This window comes from Eulemur rufifrons, chromosome 29, assembly GCF_041146395.1.
Source record: "Eulemur rufifrons isolate Redbay chromosome 29, OSU_ERuf_1, whole genome shotgun sequence".
NCBI classification, from domain to species: Eukaryota; Metazoa; Chordata; class Mammalia; order Primates; family Lemuridae; genus Eulemur; species Eulemur rufifrons.
In genome coordinates this window covers 84,768,451-84,787,941 of record NC_091011.1, presented here as the reverse complement: position 1 = coordinate 84,787,941, position 19,491 = coordinate 84,768,451, and the positions used below count along the sequence as shown (strand labels likewise).

The following is a 19,491-nucleotide window of genomic DNA, read 5'->3' as shown; positions in this document are numbered from 1 at the left end:
TTTTTGGGCCGGGCGCGGTGGCTCACGCCTATAATCCTAGCACTCTGGGAGGCCGAGGTGGGCGGATCGTTTGAGCTCAGGAGTTCGAGACCAGCCTGAGCAAGAGCGAGACCCCATCTCTACTAAAAATAGAAAGAAATTATATGGACAGCTAAAAATATATATAGAAAAAATTAGCTGGGCATGGTGGCGCATGCCTGTAGTCCCAGCTACTCGGGAGGCTGAGACAGGAGGATCGCTTGAGCTCAGGAGTTTGAGGTTGCTGTGAGCTAGGCTAATGTCATGGCACTCACTCTAGCCTGGGCAACAGAGTGAGACTCTGTCTCAAAAAAAAAAAAAAAAAAAAGGAAGACAATTTTTCCAAGGACCAGGGGGTGGGGTTGGGGGATGGTTTTGGGATGATTCAAGTGCATTACATTTATTGTGCAGTAAAACCTCTCTGTTAATGACAATCTGTATTTGCAGCCTCAGCACTAACATCACTGCCTCAGCTCCATCTCAGATCATCAGGCATTAGATTCTCATAAGGAGCGCGCAACCTAGATCCCTCACATGCACAGTTTACAGTAGGGTTCATGCTCCTAGGAGAATCTAATGCTGCAGCTGATCTAAAAGGGGGCGGAGCTTATGCCGTGATGTCAGTGATGGGGAGTGGCTGTAAATACAAATGACGCTTTCCTCACTTGCCCACTGCTCACCCCCTGCTGTTTGGCCCTGTTCCTAACAGGCCACTAACCAGTACCAGTCTGCGGCCTGGGGTTTGGGAACCACAGCTGTAGAGGACAGATTAAAATACTAATAATTTTCAAATAAGTGATACATAAAGAAACTAGATGCCTTTATGCCTCTAATGATTCAGCACACATCTAGTATCTAACAAAGGGCTAACTACATAAACTACAAAATAATCAGAACTTAAATTTAAGGGTTGCAAATTTTCTTAAATAAAAGGGAAAAGTGTAAATTTCTAAAGGTTACACTAGTGGTCACTTGTGTTAACATCAATAACATCCGGGAGTAACATCTTTCATGTTTTCAAGACTCTCTATTACCATACCAGAGTATAAAAGTAGGAAACCAGAGTCTTTACTCACCTGGCGTTGAGGGGGTCGCTGATGAGCTACTCCTAGATAAGAACCCATGATCGTGGGACTCTGAAGAGGCTCTGAGGGACACCAGTATTCTAGAGCAAGCTCCAAATGAAAAGGGTTCTTTTTGTATAGCTCACCAATCTGCAAAGAGTAAGCAAAGGCTGTGAGGAAATACCTATGACTCAAAAATTACTTTAAATTGAAAAGTAGCTTTGTATTGAAATCTCTTGTGGATTTCAAGAATTAGACCTGAAATTTTCCAAAGTTGGAGAAAAAATAATGGAAGAAGGGAAAGACGACAAGCTTTCCAATATAATGGCTTACCAAGAGCATTAAATGTTCCAAATCCCTTCTAAGTGAAATGGGGGGTTCATTACCCATCTGCATACTCATGTGAATCATTCGAGCATCTTCATCTGCCCGATTCCTCAGCTGTTTCACCTATTAAATTTAGTAGATACAGTTTAATATGTAAATTTATTATATATGGCTTAATAATAATGAAATCAGGAAATTAGGCAACTGTCTTAAAGTGACTACATACAAGAAAAACATTGTTTAAATATTTATTCCACTTGAGTGACATATGAAATATGCTTGGAATTTTACTGCAATACAACTATCCATAATTTATGTTTTAAAACTTCAATGCATTTTCTGCTACAGACAAATTGAGTTTAATCAGTGTTACTCAATGGGGACATGACTGACTTTTAGGCAGAACATTTCTTCACTGGATTGGATTATCCTGAACACTGCATGACATTTTAGCATCCCTGGAACTAACTATGAATCCCCAATAACAACACTATAGTCATTGAAACAAGCAAAACTGCCCTCATGCATTTCCTCAACATGCTCTGAAGAGCATTAAGGCCCCAACTGAAATTTACTGCCTTATAACATTTGGGTGAACTGAATTCCAAAAGAAATATGAAACTACTTCTCCCTTAAAAAAAAAAAAAAATCACAGCTAGACAAATCTACATTATAGCTGAAGATTTTAACACCTCTTTCTCAATATTCAATAGAACAAGTACACAGAAAATTAGCAAGGCTATGGAAGACAACAGTATCAACCAACTTGACTTAATTGACATTTATAGAACACTCCACCGAACGGCAACAGAATATATACATTTCCCAAGACAGGCCATATTCTGAGCCATAAAACAAACAACAAATTGAAATCCTATAAAGTATGTGCTCTGACCACAACAGAATTAAGCTAGAAATCAATGACAGAGAGATATCTGGAAGTCCCCAAATATTTTGAAATTAGACACACTTTGAAATAATCCATTGATCAAAGGAGTCTCAAGGAAAATTAGAAAATACATTAAACTTAACAAAAAAGAAAACACAACATATCAAAATTTGTGTAGCACAGTTAAAGCACTGATTAGCGGTAACTTTAAAGCATTATTAAATGCTTATATTAGAAAAAAGGTTTCAAATCAATAATCTAAGCTTCCACCTTAAGAAAGTGAAAATGGAAAGAACAGTTTAAACCCAAAACAAAAGGAAGAAAATAAAGAGCAGAAACCAATAACAGTAAAACAAAATGTAAAAAAATCAATGTAGTCAAAAGCTGATTCACTGGAAAGATCAATAACATCAATAAACCTCTAGCCAGGTTAATTAAGAACAGAGGGAGAAGATATAAATTACCAATATTAGGAATTAAAGAGGAAACATCACTACAGAAACAAAAAGTATTAATATAATACAGGAACATTAGGAATAACTTTATGCCAATCAATTTGATAATTTGAATGAAATGAACAAATTCACTGACAGACACCAATTACCAAAACTCATTCAAGAAGACACAGATTACCTAAATAGTGCTATATCTATTAAAGAAAGGCCAGAACCCAGAATTGTGTGAATAAATTCATCGTTAACCAAGCCATTTATGATTTGTCTATTCAAATGCCTCTCAGCCTTCATCTTTCCAGATGATTATCACTCCATAATCCAAGTCCCATCTGGACTACTAATTAGAAAAAACTTTTAAGCCTTAACCTTTCTAAGGGTTCATTTCCACAAACATAAAATGAAAGGATTCGCAGGCTTCTTTTTATTCCAAAATTCTGTGATGTTAACCCATCAAGTCCTTCAAGGTTCCTGATGTCTCAAATTATCTGTTAAATATATCTTGACTATTCTAGTCCTGAGTGAGCTATCCTTAGACTAACAAAATCCATTGTAATTTACTGTCTATACTTCTCAATTACTGTTACTATCTGTAGTTTTTTGTGCATATCTCCTATCTCTCCAACTGTATTATAAATTCTTTGCTGTAGGAAATAAATCCCCTACTTATTTCCCTTCTTCACAACACCTAGCATAGTACCTGGAACACAGGAGAAACTAAAAACATACCTGACTCATCAAATAAAGAATAAGCACTTCACTCCTTGATTGTTGCTATTCTGGATACTTTTCCCATTTGTCTTATGTTTTTCAGGAGATATGGTATTAGAACTGCACAATATATTACAAGTGAAGACCCTTCAGGGTGCTTCTTTTTTAAATATACATACAAAAAAAGCAGTTTTATAATATACATGCAAAAAATGTGGCTTTTTCCTTCATTTACTTCCTGCCACAATTCTGATGGCTTCTTTGGCACAGAGCACATACTATGAAGGAACTGTCTGAAATGGCTCTATAATCCTGTTTTGGATCACAGTTACAGTACCATCTACTCAAAAGTAGCCTTTGCATTAGTTTCGTAAATCCATCATTTTACATACTTTACCTGCATCCATGTTGAAGCTCATTTATACACTACAACTAAGAGTCTACACAATTATCTATAAAACGAGATTTTCCACTATGCCTTTTCCAAATCATGTACAAAAATATTCAGTAAGTCACAAACTGATTCACAAGCTGAAATACAACTACTATCAAATTTTAGTCTGTATAAAAGATTTTATTAATTTCCAAATCATAAAGCTAATCAGTTTTAAACTACTTTATAAAATTCTTCTACTGTTTATTCATCCTACATTATGACACTTACCTTCATTGGCATAAGTGCAAGGAAATCTGTGATGAGATTATGGATTCTACGAATGTAAAATTCCTCCAGATAAAAGTTGTCTGACACTACTACTGATTCAGTGAGGAACAGGAAAACATTGTCAGCAATTGCAAGCTCTGCCATTGCTTCATCTGCTTCTGTGAATTCAGCCAGAGCTAGAAATATATTTTAAAAAACAGTACAGGGAGGAAAACTCATTAACCAAGATTATATCTCACAATACTCTGCTGATGGTTAAGACATCTTCCCAATCTTCTAGCATGTGCTATGCACAAAATGAGACTATAAATAACTGTCATTGAGTTATAAACCCCAAAGAACTACTGAAAATGTACATTAGAAATACATATGCTCTTCTAATAACATCATGAGTGATAAAAATTATTTTGGAGATCTGTGACATTAACATTGATGTAGCCAGGGAGCTATATTATTTAAATATCAACATATTAAAATCACACTAACACCTTAATCCCAATCTCATGGGTCATTCAGAAAAAGTCTTCACAGCCAAGTAAGAACCAAAACCTGAATATGACTAGTTAAGTAACTCTACTAATTTGATAACCAAGTAGCTAAAATGGAAAAACTATATTTTAATTTGAAGATAATCTGTTTTACTTATAATTTTTTTAACATTTTATTTGGAAAATTTCAAATAGGTGTCTAAAAATTGACTAATATAATGACTGTCTACATGCCTATTATCTCATTTCAATATTATCAATTTATGGTCAATCTTTTTTATTTAATTTTTTTTTTTAGAGATGGAGGCTTGCTTATGTTGTCCTGGCTGCTCTTGAACTCCTGGCCTTAAGCAATCCTCCCGCCTCAGCCTCCTAAAGTACTGGGATTACAGGTGTGAGCCATTGTGCCTGGCCAATTTGTGGTAAATCTTATTTCATATCTTGCCTCCCCCTCTCCACTTAAATTACATTGAAACAAATTCTAGACAATTTAACATTTTATCCATAAGTATTTCTAATACACAACTCAAAAAGATACTTAAGAAACAAAACAAAAATAAACTACATACACAACACCATTATCACATCTTAAAAAGTAATTCCTCAGTGTCAAATATCCAGACAGTGGTCAAATTTACAACTGTCTCATAAATGTCATGAAAGGTTTAGGCTTTGTTTTTTGCTTTTTATCTTTTGTGCAGTCTCTGTGCTTAAATCCAGATGCAAATAAGGTCTGATACACCTGTAGGCTCCCCATACATCTTTCTTATTTTTCCTTTGCCCTTTATTTGCTGAAGAAACTGGGTCTTTTATCCTTTAGTCTTCCACAGTGTGGTCTGGCATTGCATCCCAGTGGTTAGGGTTATTGCATTCCAGTGGCATGGGTTATCTCTTTCCTTCAGATATATTAAAAATCAGTATTAATAATTTGATCTAAAGGCTTGATCTGACTTAATTGAATTTTTTGGTAAGAGTACGTCCTAGGTGGTGGTGTATCATTCCATCACACCGATTACTTCTTTTAAATATTAAATATAAAATTGCTACGCAATTTTGTGGCAACCTGGTTTTGGAAAAGAACTGCTACATAGTTTTATACTGTTTGATTGTCATGGTGACCAAACACATAATGTGTTACTGAAAGTACATTTCATTGCCTTGAAAAGGGTCAAGAATAGATAAAAGCCAGGATAGACTCAACCAGAGGAAAACAGATGGTTTGGGGTTTTATTTATTGGCTTATATTTTGTTTTATATTTTGAAATAAAATCTGCATATCTACCCATAGCATAGAAACTCTTTGAGAACAAAATATTTTCTTAATTCTTTATTATGACTAATAATTATTAAAATTATTAATTAATTTATGTTAAATATTACTAATAATGACCAATTCCAAACCTTCACTTGAACTTGGAAACACTGGAATTAAAATTGCAAAATAATCAATTCGTAAACTACTTCTTGAAGACTAATTAGGTAATAAGGCATCATTAACATATATATATTATTTATATATATAATTGAGTTTTAATGCCTAAAACAGTATGCTAAAATTTTGTATAGTGAAAGTGCAAGCACACTTTTTATAAAATAAGAATGCAATAAACATGTTCAATAAATTTTTCAGAAATCTAGATGAAAGTAGGAAATACTTTTTCAAATTTGAGATCTTTGTTAAAAAGTTGTCTAGATTATTTTGATAAGTGACCATTTCTACAATATAAGCTATTCATCTCTTTTAGCAATTTTTTAATGCAAATTAACATAGAAAAATTTTTATAGTTTAAAAATTCTAATTATAATACCCTAATTACTAAAGTTTATAAAAGGGTATGAGCATATAAAACCAAAGAGATTAAGTAGCCAAAGATCTGGGACTTGAAAGGGTTGTGAATCCATCCTATTTCTATCTACTATTCTATAGCAAATTATAGCCTACTCTATTGTGCCTGTCAAGATTAAGACAATGGTATGGAATAAAATTACAGTATAGGAATTGCATTAATAATAACTGTCACATAGCCACTTAAAAGTTTAAAGGGTAACTTAATTCCAAAAAAGTACTGAAATAAGACTTACAAATGAATAGGGTATGTATAACTGAGAAAAAGAATTTGTACATGAATGTAAAGGCTAATTAGTTATCAGCTCTAACATTAAAAAAAAAGAAAGTGGCCAAAGAAAGATTCCTAATACAAAAAAAGCTTTCTGCAAACTCTTGGGAACAGCACGACCCTAGTGAACAAAATGTTCTAGAATTATGTAATTGATAAGATAAAATCTGTTGACACTTTAGGACTAGAAAACATTGACATGGATTATAAACTTGAACAAAGCCCTCCCAGTTTTACTATAAAAACCTACAGAAGTGACAATTCTTTGGGCTTCCAATTGCAAGCATAGTTCTCATCCTGTTAGAATAAATCACCATTAGTACAATAATTACATGAATGTAAACAGCAGAATAGGATATGTTATAGTGAATTAACAGACTCTTCAAAGTCAGGAGGATTCCACATCTGCTTTTCTTTTTTTTTTTTTAAATATACAGAAACTGGGGCCGGGCGCGGTGGCTCACGCCTGTAATCCTAGCACTCTGGGAGGCCGAGGCGGGTGGATTGCTCAAGGTCAGGAGTTCGAGACCAGCCTGAGCGAGACCCCGTCTCTACTAAAAATAGAAAGACATTATATGGACACCTAAAAAAATCTATATAGAAAAAATTAGCTGGGCATAGTGGCGCATGCCTGTAGTCCCAGCTACTCGGGAGGCTGAGGCAGTAGGATCGCTTGAGCCCAGGAGTTTGAGGTTGCTGTGAGCTAAGCTGACGCCACGGCACTCACTCTAGCCTGGGCAACAAAGTGAGACTCTGTCTCAACAAAAAAAAAAAAAAAAAAAAAAAAAAAAATATACAGAAACTGGGTCTTGCTATGTTGCTATGTATGCTAGAATGTAGTGGTTATTCAGAGGTGCAATCAGGGCACACTGCAGCCTTGAACTCCTGGCTAAAGTGATCCTCCCTTTTTAGCCTCTGGAGTAACTGGGACTACAGACACATGCCCAGTACACATTTGTTCTTGATTGATCAACATATTTTCTTTCTAATACACTTTATGTAAAAATAATATTTCTTTTAATTGGACACAATGTGAAAAATTAGTTTGTGAACAAACCAACAGGCAAAACATATAAAAATGAAAGTAATAGTAAATTTTAATTCTTTCTTTTTTTTTTTTTTTATTTAAGAGATGGGATCTTACTGTGTTGCACAGGCTGGAGTGCAGTGGCATGATCATAGCTCACTGCAGCCTCAAACTCCTGGGTTCAAGTGATCCTCTATCTCAGCTCCCAAGTAGCCAGGACTACAGGTGCATGCCATTACACCCTGTTGCCCAGGCTGGTGTTGAACCCCTGGCCTCAAGCAATCCTCCCATCTTGGCTTCCCAAGTGCTGGGATTACAGGTATGAGCCACCAAGCCCAGCAACGGTAAATCTTGATTTAAAAAAATATTTAATGTGATATTGTCACTTCAAATTTTAAACTCTTACTCTGAAGATAAAAAGGCACAGTTACTGGCTTCAAGAAAGGGAAATAATATTTCCTAAAATTTATTTTGGGAGACAGGAAAAGGTTTGTATTTTACCACTACATAATGAAGTTTCACTTAATATAATACAACTAAAGATATCCTCATATGCTCATGCTTTTATATGTCAAAGATAACAGCCCTTCCAAAATTTCATTAAGTTCTCATATGCTGTTTCTCGTAACGAAATTATGTACAGTCAATTTACCTGTCACATCAGGTAGCTGGGATATTCCCCTCAATGCCAGTGCCCAGGCAAGTCTAACAGTGGCTTGCAGCCCAGGCAGTTTCCAAGGCTGTGAGTCTTGAAGACGAGAGTGAATTGTTGCAATGTACTGTCTCTCTGTCAGCAATGGAAGTTGATGAATCATATCTGAAAACACAAAAATAGATCACTTTACAAAACATAAGCTAAATAAATTCTCACTTTTGATAAACAGGAATAATGTCCAATAGTCAGAAAATCTAAGCATACTTACCAAAAAAAATAACTAATTAACATTAACTTTTAACATACCAAAGAGTATACTACTATTAAGGATTATACACAAACTAAACATGGAAAAGGAAAATAATAATCCTAAATTTTAATTTCACTATTTTCAGTGAATTTTACAAGTATACAATAAACAAGAAAAAAAATAAGAGCCACTCATTTTTTCTGCATATAAAATTTTTTGTTCCAGATCTCCCTTTGAGAAAGAATCTGCATATAAATCCTAAAATATAAATCAATGCTATCTAAAGGTCAAAAGTATTTTATCTACTTCACAGAAAATACAGGCCAAAGATAATATATTACTGAAATTATAGTCATCTCTTAGGATGCTTTTATGAAAGGTTTGAAAATGTGAACAGTAAAGAAACAAGCAATTAAGTAAGCATGTGTAAGTCATGACCATGTATTATATGTCCTTTAATACTTTCCATTCCAAATCCCAAAAAGACAACAGAAACAACTAACAAGTTGGTAATTATTATTATTATTATTTTTTTTTTTTTTTGAGACAGAGTCTCACTCTGTTGCCCAGGCTAGGGTGAGTGCCATGGCGTCAGCCTAGCTCACAGCAACCTCAAACTCCTGGGCTCAAGCGATCCTCCTGTCTCAGCCTCCCGAGTAGCTGGGACTACAGGCATGCACCACCATGCCCGGCTAATTTTTTCTATATATATTTTTAGCTGTCCATATAATTTCTTTCTATTTTTAGTAGAGATGGGGTCTCACTCTTCCTCAGGCTGGTCTCAAACTCCTGAGCTCAAACGATCCGCCCACCTCAGCCTCCCAGAGTGCTAGGATTACAGGCGTGAGCCACCACGCCCGGCCGGTATCTATTTTTTAAATATGATCTTATATCTAAATATTCAAATATGAATGAATTGCACATAAAGGAATAGATGATTTTTTAATTTTAGTAGGTAAAATATCACTCTTCTTAAATGTTATCTCCACAATTTAAAATCTGATTTTTTAAAATAAATGTATGAAAAGGTATAAAATTCAATACCATCTCGTTCCTCTGTGTTTTGTTCTATAAAACTGATATCAAAGCAGTACAGAAGCGCCATAAGAAGAGCCAGATTCACAGCATCCAGTGAGCCATTAGCCTCAACTGTCACTCTTTCCAAATGTCCAATAAGGAGGAGGGTGTCATCTTTGCCTAAAGGTGACTGGCAAGCCCAAGCAAAAAGGCTTTCTGCCAGAGACTGCCTGCACTCCTTGATGAGATCAGAAACCTAGAAATAAAAACATATAATTATCAATATAAATAAATTACAGTAAAGCCTATAATATATTCTAAAATATTAACATAAACTATTTTTTATAAAGGCTAATGAAATAAACCTATCTGAATCCACAAGTGACCCTAAAAATCTCACCTCTGGGATTTTGATTTGTTCAGAATCATTCTTATGTTTACTCCTCATCCTTAAGTTCCTTAAGAGATTGGGATGACCAATTTCTTAACAGTCACCAATTTCATTATTAGGTGACTATAATTTATAATTTATTGTATACTGCATTTTGAAATAGCTAGAAGAATGGATTTTGAACATTCCCCACACAAATAAATGATAAATATTTGTGGTGATAGCTATGCTAATTATCCTGATTTGATCATTACACATTGTATCCATATATCAAAATATCACATTGCACCCTATAAATATGTACAATTATTATGTGTCAATTAAAAATAATAATCAAAGCAAAAAGAAAGGTAGCAATTGGGCATGGTGTCAGCTACATAATTCTTTCTGGAAAAATAAAATAAAAACCTAGTATAATAAAAAGTATTAAAAAAATACATTACTAATTTTCCTTTGCCTACATTAAAAGAATATTCTAATCGTCATGATGTTTCTGCCTGTGAGATTTGACAGAGACAACCCATGAATTGATTTCATTGAACCCTTGCCTCTTTGCGATGTTTTTCTCTGCCCAAACCTCTCTCTCGCTGTAGTTTCTCAAACTCATTATTCACATCAATCTGTGACACCAGAGTAAGGATTTTGTAAGTCAATCCTTGCTCCATCAGCTCATCTGTAAAGCGTGTTACCATGGACACCACCTCTGGACTGTAATGAAAAGAAATCAATAAACAAAGCTATATTAAACAATATTGCTTCTATTTCTTATAATAACAGATACAGCAAATACTCTTTTCACAATAATATTGTATTACTGAAAACAACCAGGATGAACTGTAACCTCTTTTCAAGTTTTCTAGATCATCAAGCTTCAATAAACTTCTAACCGTAAATAACTGAATTATTTTTTATTTGCAAACAAAATAAAACAGGTTTAAACTGTTAAATCATTCTTGACAGAAAAAGGGAGTAAACGGCTCAGCTCATGTTACATATTTTACTTAAATTATACAATACTAAGAGAATATTTTTGTTATTTCTAAAATTGTAACTCTGTAAGTAATTTCAACTTGATCCCTGAAATCCCAAGAAGCAAACAGACCTCAGTTCTAAGGTCCATGTCTTCCCTTGTCTAGACTGTATCAAGACTTTCAGGGAATTGGCAATGCACCGCTTTCCATCCCAGTATAAAAGAACAGCTACTAATCCTCTAGTGAGGCCAGGAAAATGTGGCTGTTGGTGCTCTCCTAAAAAAGGAAGTTGAGAAATCATTTAGTAAATAAACAAATATGTGTTTAGGATGAGACAAAAATCACTATACCAATGTTCAGTTCAAAGAATCATAGAAGCTCAGAGTTTAAGGGGTCTTAATATTCTTCTTCAAAAATCCATCCACTGTTTCACTCCTTGCACAAACAATAAACACAAAGGGCCATTCAACTTATGCCTGAACACCAGCAGTCACATGGAATTCACTACTTTTCAAACTCTCAATTTTACCTTCATCTGTGATTTACGTATGCTAAGCAAGAAACTTGCCCATATTATAAAGAAAATGTGTGTATACACACACACACACACACACACACACAGACACAACCATGGAGTACTACTCAGCCATGAAAAGGAACAAAATAATGTCTTTCAAAGCAACATGGATGGAAGTGGAAACCATTATCCTAAGTGAAGTATCTCAGGAGTAGAAAAACAAATGCCACATGTTCTCACTTATAAGTGAGAGCTAAAGGAGGGGTAAATATGGTCATAAAGTGGCATAATGGACACTGAAAACTGAGAAGGGGGGAGTGGGGTGAGGGATAAAAATCTACCTGTTGGGTACAATGTACACTATTCTAGTGATGGGAACACTAAAAGCCCTGATTTCAGCATTATACAATTCATCCATGTAACAAAAACCATTGCATCCCGTAAATCCATTAAAATAAATAAATAAATACAAATGCTCATATTTTCTTCACATGGCTCTTCTGTTATAACTAAAATGAATTGCTTATTTTATGGAAATTTCAATCTTTTCTCTATATAGCAGCTGGAGAAATAATTTCAAAGTTATTCTGGGTTATGTAACATTTCTACTTAAAGTCCTCAACAATAACTTTCCATTGCAATTAGAATAAAATCCAAATAATTTTCATGGCCTATAAAATCAAACATGACCTGATTTCTGCTGTATCACACCTTTCTCCACTCTCTTCCTCGTCCATCATGTTCCAGCCACAGTGGTCTTTTTATGCTTAAACAATGCCTTTGTTCCCACCTCAAGCACCTGTTGCTCACTCTGCCTAGAACAGCTTTCCCTGAGAGATCTGGGTGGTTGGCACCTTCTCATCAGTCAGGGATTGTACCAAATATCCCCATCTCAGAAAGGTCTTTTCTAAGTATCCTTTTTGAGGTACCTCAACCAGCACCCACCTCTCTACATCCTACTGCCTTGTTTTATTTTTTTCCTACTACTGTTATTGAATTATCTTATTTTTGGGCTATTCATTCATTATCTGAATCACCCTCTCAAAAAGAAACTCCAAAAAAGCAGTGATCTTATTTTCCCTACTCACTATATGACAATAAATGCTATGTGCTATTAAACTTCGGAGATGCAACCAATTATTCTTTGCTAGTAAATTATTAATACCATGTAAAAGCCTATCTGAAAACAGTTCAATTACCTTTAACAACTCTGATCACTAAACTGAAGTATTCCCTTTAATCAAAGATAAACAAAAGAAAATATTTTTGAAGATGGTTTTGTCAAACTACATCCTTAGAAACTATCATGGAATCTGGTTGGGCCTAGTGGCTCATGCCCATAATCCTAGCACTTTAGAAGGCCGAGGCAGGAAAACTTCTTGAGCCCAGGAGTACAAGACCAGCCTGGGCAATAGTGAGACTCCATCTCTACAAAAAATAAAATAAAAAATTATCCGGGTATGGTTGTGCAAACCTGTAGTCCCAGCTACTCGTGAGGCTGAGGCAGGAGGATCACTTGAACCTAGGAATTGGAGACTGCAGTGAGCTATGATTATGCTATTGCACTCTAGCCTGGACAACAGAGAGATACCCTGTCTCAAAAAAAAAAAAAAAAAAAACAGAGAAACTACTGTGGAATCTAAACAGTATTTTAAAATATCAGTGAATAATTTTATAATTCTGCATTACTTTACCATAGTTTCAGTTAGATGTCAACCTACCAGCAAGAAGAAGCTCAACAGCTGCCAATTCTCCAATATCGAAAAGGTCACTGAGAATAAAGGCTTCTTTAATGAGCTGTTCAGGAAGAAGTCGGGTTCCCTGCTGACCTTGGATGGCGACTCCCTCTGTACTGGCTTTCTGAACCTTTTCATGCTGTTGAACATTTTTTGGCTGCAATGACAAAATTGTAATCATAATGAAAATAGCACATTGGAGAGAGGTCCTGAAGCATTACCTACAGAAGTTTATTTGTGGAATAACACAGCCTGGTAATATGACAAACAGAAGTATTTCTTATTAGATAGTCTAGAATCAGACCTTTATGAGCTAACATTTTACATTACCTTCTACTTTTTATCCTAATACTACATTTGCAATAACTGTTCTACTAAACTCCAAACTACAAAATCTGGAGAAAACACACAAAATAGCATACTATTTTTCAAGATTCTAAGGAACTTTTTCAATTATATATTTAATGAATAAAAATAATAATGTTTTCAGGCCAAGTGCAATAGGCTCACACCTTTAATCCCAGTACTTTGGGAGGCCCAGGTGGGAGGATCACTTGAGGATAGGAGTCCAAGACTGCCTGGCTAACATAGCAAGATCCCATCTCTAAAAAAAATAAAAAACATTAGCCAGGTGAGGTGGCACACGGGAGGCTGAAGGAAAAGGATCACTTGAGCCCAGGAATTTGAGGCTGCAGTGAGCTATGATTATGCCACTACTCTCCAGCCCGGGTGGGAAATAACAAATGAATATATAAATTGTCGAATTACCTAGTTGAGCAAATAATAGTTTATTAATATATTATATAAAATGTGGCCTTATTTCCTAAATGATTGGTTCAAATATTTAACAAATGACACACAGAATTAACTGAAGACTGAAAGATCATAAAATCTTAAAATTTTAGACCCTGAAAAAGGCTACACAGGTCATTTATTCCAGCTCCTGTACTATAGATGGGAAAACTGACGCCCAGATAAGTCAGATAACTTGTCAGTGGTCATACAACTCTCCAGTGGTAGAGCCAAGACTGGAACTCAGCTCAACTAGCTCCCAGGCTAGGGCTCTTTCTACAAAAGTAAGCAAAAAAGGGCAAAAAACAAAAAGTCATTTCTTGTAACACAATCCTATAAATAGTTCGTAGATGGTCTTATTAGTATATAAAAGAAAATTGTCAAACAGCAAGGAAAGGAGTTTCCAAATTTGAATCCCCTCCACTAAAATACCATATTCCTAGTTGCAAAGAATTTCAAGATGCAATCATTAATGACATGCAAGAATTAATTAGTTCAGCTAACAACTTAAATAACACTATGAAGACTTAAAATGCTAAAGTGTACCTGGAAATAAGTAAAATCATCAATCTTACCAAGCTTAGATGTATTATTAAATACAGGTCAGAAATTCTAAGACAGCTAGTATTTTTGGAATATACTGAATTTCCTAAATCATCTTCAAATGTTATTAACTTTATCTCCTAGCTAGAGATAAATACAGTATTAACTTCCATGGAGAAAAAAGGAAGATAATACTTGCTCCTAGGAAAAATTACATTTTAAAAGAAAATCACTGAATCAGTGGAGTAGACAAGTAATACATTTTGTTGACGCGCATTAAGAGTTAATTTGCTCCTTCAATCTTATTAAAAAACAAAACAATCCAAAAAGCAAAAAAGAAAATTTCCTACTGGGTTTCTGAACAATGAGATGAAGTCAGGTTTGTGTTTCTTCAAAATCATGTCAAGAAGGTGAACAGCTTCAGGCTGTCTTCTCCAAAGAGCACTTCCCACTGTTTGCCAAATGTCCTTGTAAGGACCCCATAGACTAGCAGCTGAAAAAAAAAAAGGAAATAAAACCAGCATTAAAAACTAGGTAAAACACACAAAACAGTACCTGGCATACCACAGGCACTCAATAAAGGTATGTGCCTTTCCTTCCCTCCCTGTCATCCAAATGAAAAGCAGGACTAGGAAAGTACTCAGATTTTAGAAAACTGAGAAGCTGAAAAAATGTACTTTATTTTGGCTAAGGCACTAGCTATTAAAAAACAGTATATGGAATAATTTTATAAACTCATATAAAAAGGATCACATTTTCCGAATGAACATTTGCTATGTGCTACTAAGCATGGTCCTAAGCTCTTTACATGTATTATCATAACTCATAACACCCTATGAGGTCAGCATTATGTCTTCTGTCATTTTATAAATATGAAAATTGAGGCAGAGAGGTCAAAACACTCACCACCCAAGGTCACACTTGATAAGCAGGACTTGAACCCACGCAGTGTTATAACATCATAGTATAGCCTAATCACTAAATTATATTGCCCCTGTACATAATCCTTGGAACATGAAAATGTTTTAGGAGATGAATTGAGGTATTTCAGAAATACCTGGTAAATAGTCTCGTAAGTAGAGAGACACAACTAGGCTAATTCGTCTAAACTCAGGAAATCAATTTACCTAAAAATATTTAAGCTCCAAAAATGAACAGTAAGGTATCATAGGAGAGAGGAGAAACAACCCTAGTCTTTAAAAAGTTCACGATCAGGTTTGGGAGACAAAATGTACATACGTGAAATGTTTCAATAACAATATAAAAAAGAAATATAATTTTTGCCACAAATAATGTAAGAATTTCGAAAAGTCAAAATGATGGTCAAAGATTGCTAAGGGATGGCTGCACTTGTGCAGCATTTGAAAGATGGGGAAAATCTGGGTGACAAAGAAAGGACAAGGCAAAGTGTGAGCAAAGGCTCAAAAACAGGTGTGAAAAGTGTGAAAGAGAATTCACAGAGGAGTAGCAAGATTAAAGAGGTCAGTAGGACCTTTCAAAATTTTTGATTGCAACCCATAGTAAGAAATATTTCATATCTCAAGCCAGTATATACATATGCAAAACTGAAACAAAAGTTTTATATAGGCCGGGCGCGGTGGCTCACGCCTGTAATCCTAGCACTCTGGGAGGCCGAGGCGGGTGGATTGCTCAAGGTCAGGAGTTCGAGACCAGCCTGAGCGAGACCCCGTCTCTACTAAAAATAGAAAGACATTATATGGACAACTAAAAATCTATATAGAAAAAATTAGCCGGGCATAGCCGCGCATGCCTGTAGTCCCAGCTACTTGGGAGGCTGAGGCAGTAGGATCGCTTAAGCCGAGGAGTCTGAGGTTGCTGTGAGCTAAGCTGACGCCACGGCACTCACTCTAGCCTGGGCAACAAAGTGAGACTCTGTCTCAACAAAAAAAAAAAAAAAGTTTTATATAAAATACTAATAGTCATTCATTAATTACATTCAATGAACTCTAATATTTTATATTTTGTTCTCCCTTTTTGTTGGGGGGTCCACTAAATTGATTTTAGACCTACCATTTAAAAAATACTACCCCAAAGTCCAAGGTTTCTGTTTGGAAATAATCAGAGAAGGTACCCATGTGTTTATAAAGACTCTGAAAGGGAAACTAGTCAAAACCAATCAATTAATTACTCAACAGATGAAACTTGGAACTAACTATAGCCTAAATTTGAAAGGATGGTCTATAAACATGTTAAAATGTTATCTGAGAAAACCCAAATCCAAATAAAGTTACCAGGACGGTAAGAATGGCATGAAATATAACCATAACATAATTAAATGCATTATAACCCAATGAACAAACTGAGAAATATTTTTTAAGGGGGGGATGTGCAGGGAGAGGACAGACTAAACCAGTCAAGCTGACCATCCATTAATTCTTTCATTCACTCAACAAATATTTCCTGAGGGCCTTCCATGTACCATGAACTACAGACTGAGCAAGATAGACAGGATCCTGGACCTCCTGCAACTTACAGGTTGAGAAGAAAGACATTAAACATAGAATTCAAAACCAGTTATCAGTATAGTAAAAAGTATGATGAAGTACAGAGTGCTATGATAGCATATAAAAGGGAGAACCTAAACTAATCTGAAGATCAGGGCAGGAGATGATATGTTAGGTCTTCGGTGTGGAGATGTCAGAGAATGGGAATCAGCATGTTTAGACCTTTCTTACCTAAAGAGATCATCCAATTCCCTGCTTTGCTTCTCCTGCTTTGATCTCATACTTGCCAATCTTCTGATTTAAAATATAGCTTGTTATATAAATTTCTAGAATGAAGAATGTACTGAAAAACCAACATGAGTACCTATGCAGATATACTTCCCACTAAAGATCAATAAACTGGCGTGCTAGTTTATATATGTCTTTTCCGAATTTGATTAGAGAAAATCAATGAATGGAACCTAATCAACTCTGGACACACTGACAAAAATCAGATTTCTGGGCCTGCCAAAATGAGGACCTGACTCTAGATTCTGGTGACTAGATGACTTCCCTCAGGATCATTTTCTTGGCCCTCTCTAACTGCAAAGGATAGAGTAGAAATGAGCCTTGGATTCCAGTGCCAAGATAAAAATTTTCCCATTAATAAATGAGAAAGTTTCAAGTACTAGATGACAAAATAAAATTGGCATTGTAGGACAACAGTGTTCTAGTATGACTGACAGACTAGAACAGGAAGTGTTAGAAACAAGGATAGGCCGGGCGCGGTGGCTCACGCCTGTAATCCTAGCACTCTGGGAGGCCGAGGCGGGTGGATTGCTCGAGGTCAGGAGTTTGAGACCAGCCTGAGCAAGAGTGAGACCCTGTCTCTACTAAAAATAGAAAGAAATTATCTGGCCAACTAAAAATATATATAGATAAAAATTAGCCGGGCATGGTGGCGCATGCCTGTAGGCCCAGCTACTCCGGAGGCTGAGGCAGGAGGATCGCTTAAGCCCAGGAGTTTGAGGTTGCTGTGAGCTAGGCTGATGCCACGGCACTCACTGTAGCCCGGGCAACAGAGCAAGACTCTGTCTCAAAAAAAAAAAAGAAACAAGGATAACAGGCAAGCCACCCATGAGATGATGGAATCTAAACTAGGATGAAGGCAGTAAAAGAGGAAAGAAAGGCCTGTTAGTAGTAGAAAAGAGTCAGAATTGGTAATCAAATGGCACAGGGATAAAAACGAAGGTATCAAAAATGACTCCCAGGCAAATCTGAAATATGCCTTACCACAGTATTTCAGAAATGTGATAAAGAGCTGACCAAAATTGGCTAGAGACGGTGGCTCACACCTATAAACCGAGTACTTTGGGAGGTCAAGGCAGGAGAATTGTTTGAGCTCAGAAGTGTTCAAGACTAGCCTGAGCAAGAGCGAGACCCCCATCTCCACTAAAAATAGAAAAATTAGCCAGGCGTGGTGGCATGCGCCTGTAGTCCCGGCTACTCGGGAGGCTGAGGCAGAAGGATTGCTGGAGCCCAGGAGTTTGAGGTTGCTGTGAGCTAGGCTGACGCCATGGCACGCTAGCCCAGGCAACAGAGTGCGACTCTGTTTCAATATAAAATAAAATAAATAAAAAAATATAGCTGACAAAAGTTAATATTTGTCCATTAAAAGCAATATCTAATATACAATAGGACCTCTGAAACACTAATAAATTTCCTTATACTATACATACTTAGTGTAATAAGGTCAATGAGTTGTAGAGAAAAATTCCTTTATTCCCCCATTACAGGGAGGCATCCAAAAACAGAACAAAAATCCTACACAGGAAAAAAAAAAAAAAAAAAAAAAAAACATGTATACTGGCCTACTTAGTCCATTATTAACATCAACATATCACCGAAGGTAACTGCAGCAAATATTTACCTTCAGTTTGACTAATTTTAGCAAATATCTTCTTACCAATTACAAATTAAATGAGACTATAAACTTTTCAAAATTACTAAATATGTTTTTTAACATATAGTTGACTGACTTGAGAAATACATGTATTTTCCTTAACGTTTAGGGGTACCTCCACAAAGTCACATTTATTCAGTCATTCATCATGTATAAGGTACTGGTGAGCTACAGTGTAGTGAGGAAACATATTAGTCATATAATCATACATAAATATAATATCAAATTGTAGTAAGTGCTATGAAGGAGAGGTACCCAGGGCAAGAGATCACATAATAGGGGAATCTGACCTAGCTAGAGAGGTCAGGAGAGAGAAGGGTTCCTTGAGGAAGTGACGATTAGGCTGAAATCTGAAGGATAAACGTAGAAGATAACTGAGGGGTGGGAGATGAGGACATGCATTCCAGGAAGACAGGACAACATGTGGGTTCCTATGGCAAGAGGGAACACTGCAC

The 19,491-nt window shown here is 35.8% G+C and overlaps 1 protein-coding gene across 2 annotated transcripts in view; it reads right to left on the bottom strand.

The window, feature by feature from the left end:
• NUP205 (nucleoporin 205) overlaps positions 1-19,491 on the bottom strand; it is a 76,380-nt gene that overhangs the window by 53,157 nt on the left and 3,732 nt on the right. Inside the window, exons 2-10 of one of the 2 annotated variants that reach the window (XM_069462547.1) lie at positions 14,980-15,122; positions 13,280-13,451; positions 11,173-11,317; positions 10,619-10,778; positions 9,707-9,935; positions 8,399-8,574; positions 4,126-4,301; positions 1,416-1,532; positions 1,095-1,232 (exon numbers count right to left, since the gene is read on the bottom strand). In XM_069462547.1, coding sequence (XP_069318648.1) covers positions 1,095-1,232; positions 1,416-1,532; positions 4,126-4,269 — 399 coding nt within the window. In that variant the 5' untranslated portion in view covers positions 4,270-4,301; positions 8,399-8,574; positions 9,707-9,935; ... (2 more) ...; positions 13,280-13,451; positions 14,980-15,122. The remainder of the gene's footprint in view (positions 1-1,094; positions 1,233-1,415; positions 1,533-4,125; positions 4,302-8,398; positions 8,575-9,706; positions 9,936-10,618; positions 10,779-11,172; positions 11,318-13,279; positions 13,452-14,979; positions 15,123-19,491) is intronic. The other variant, XM_069462548.1, reaches the window with a different exon arrangement.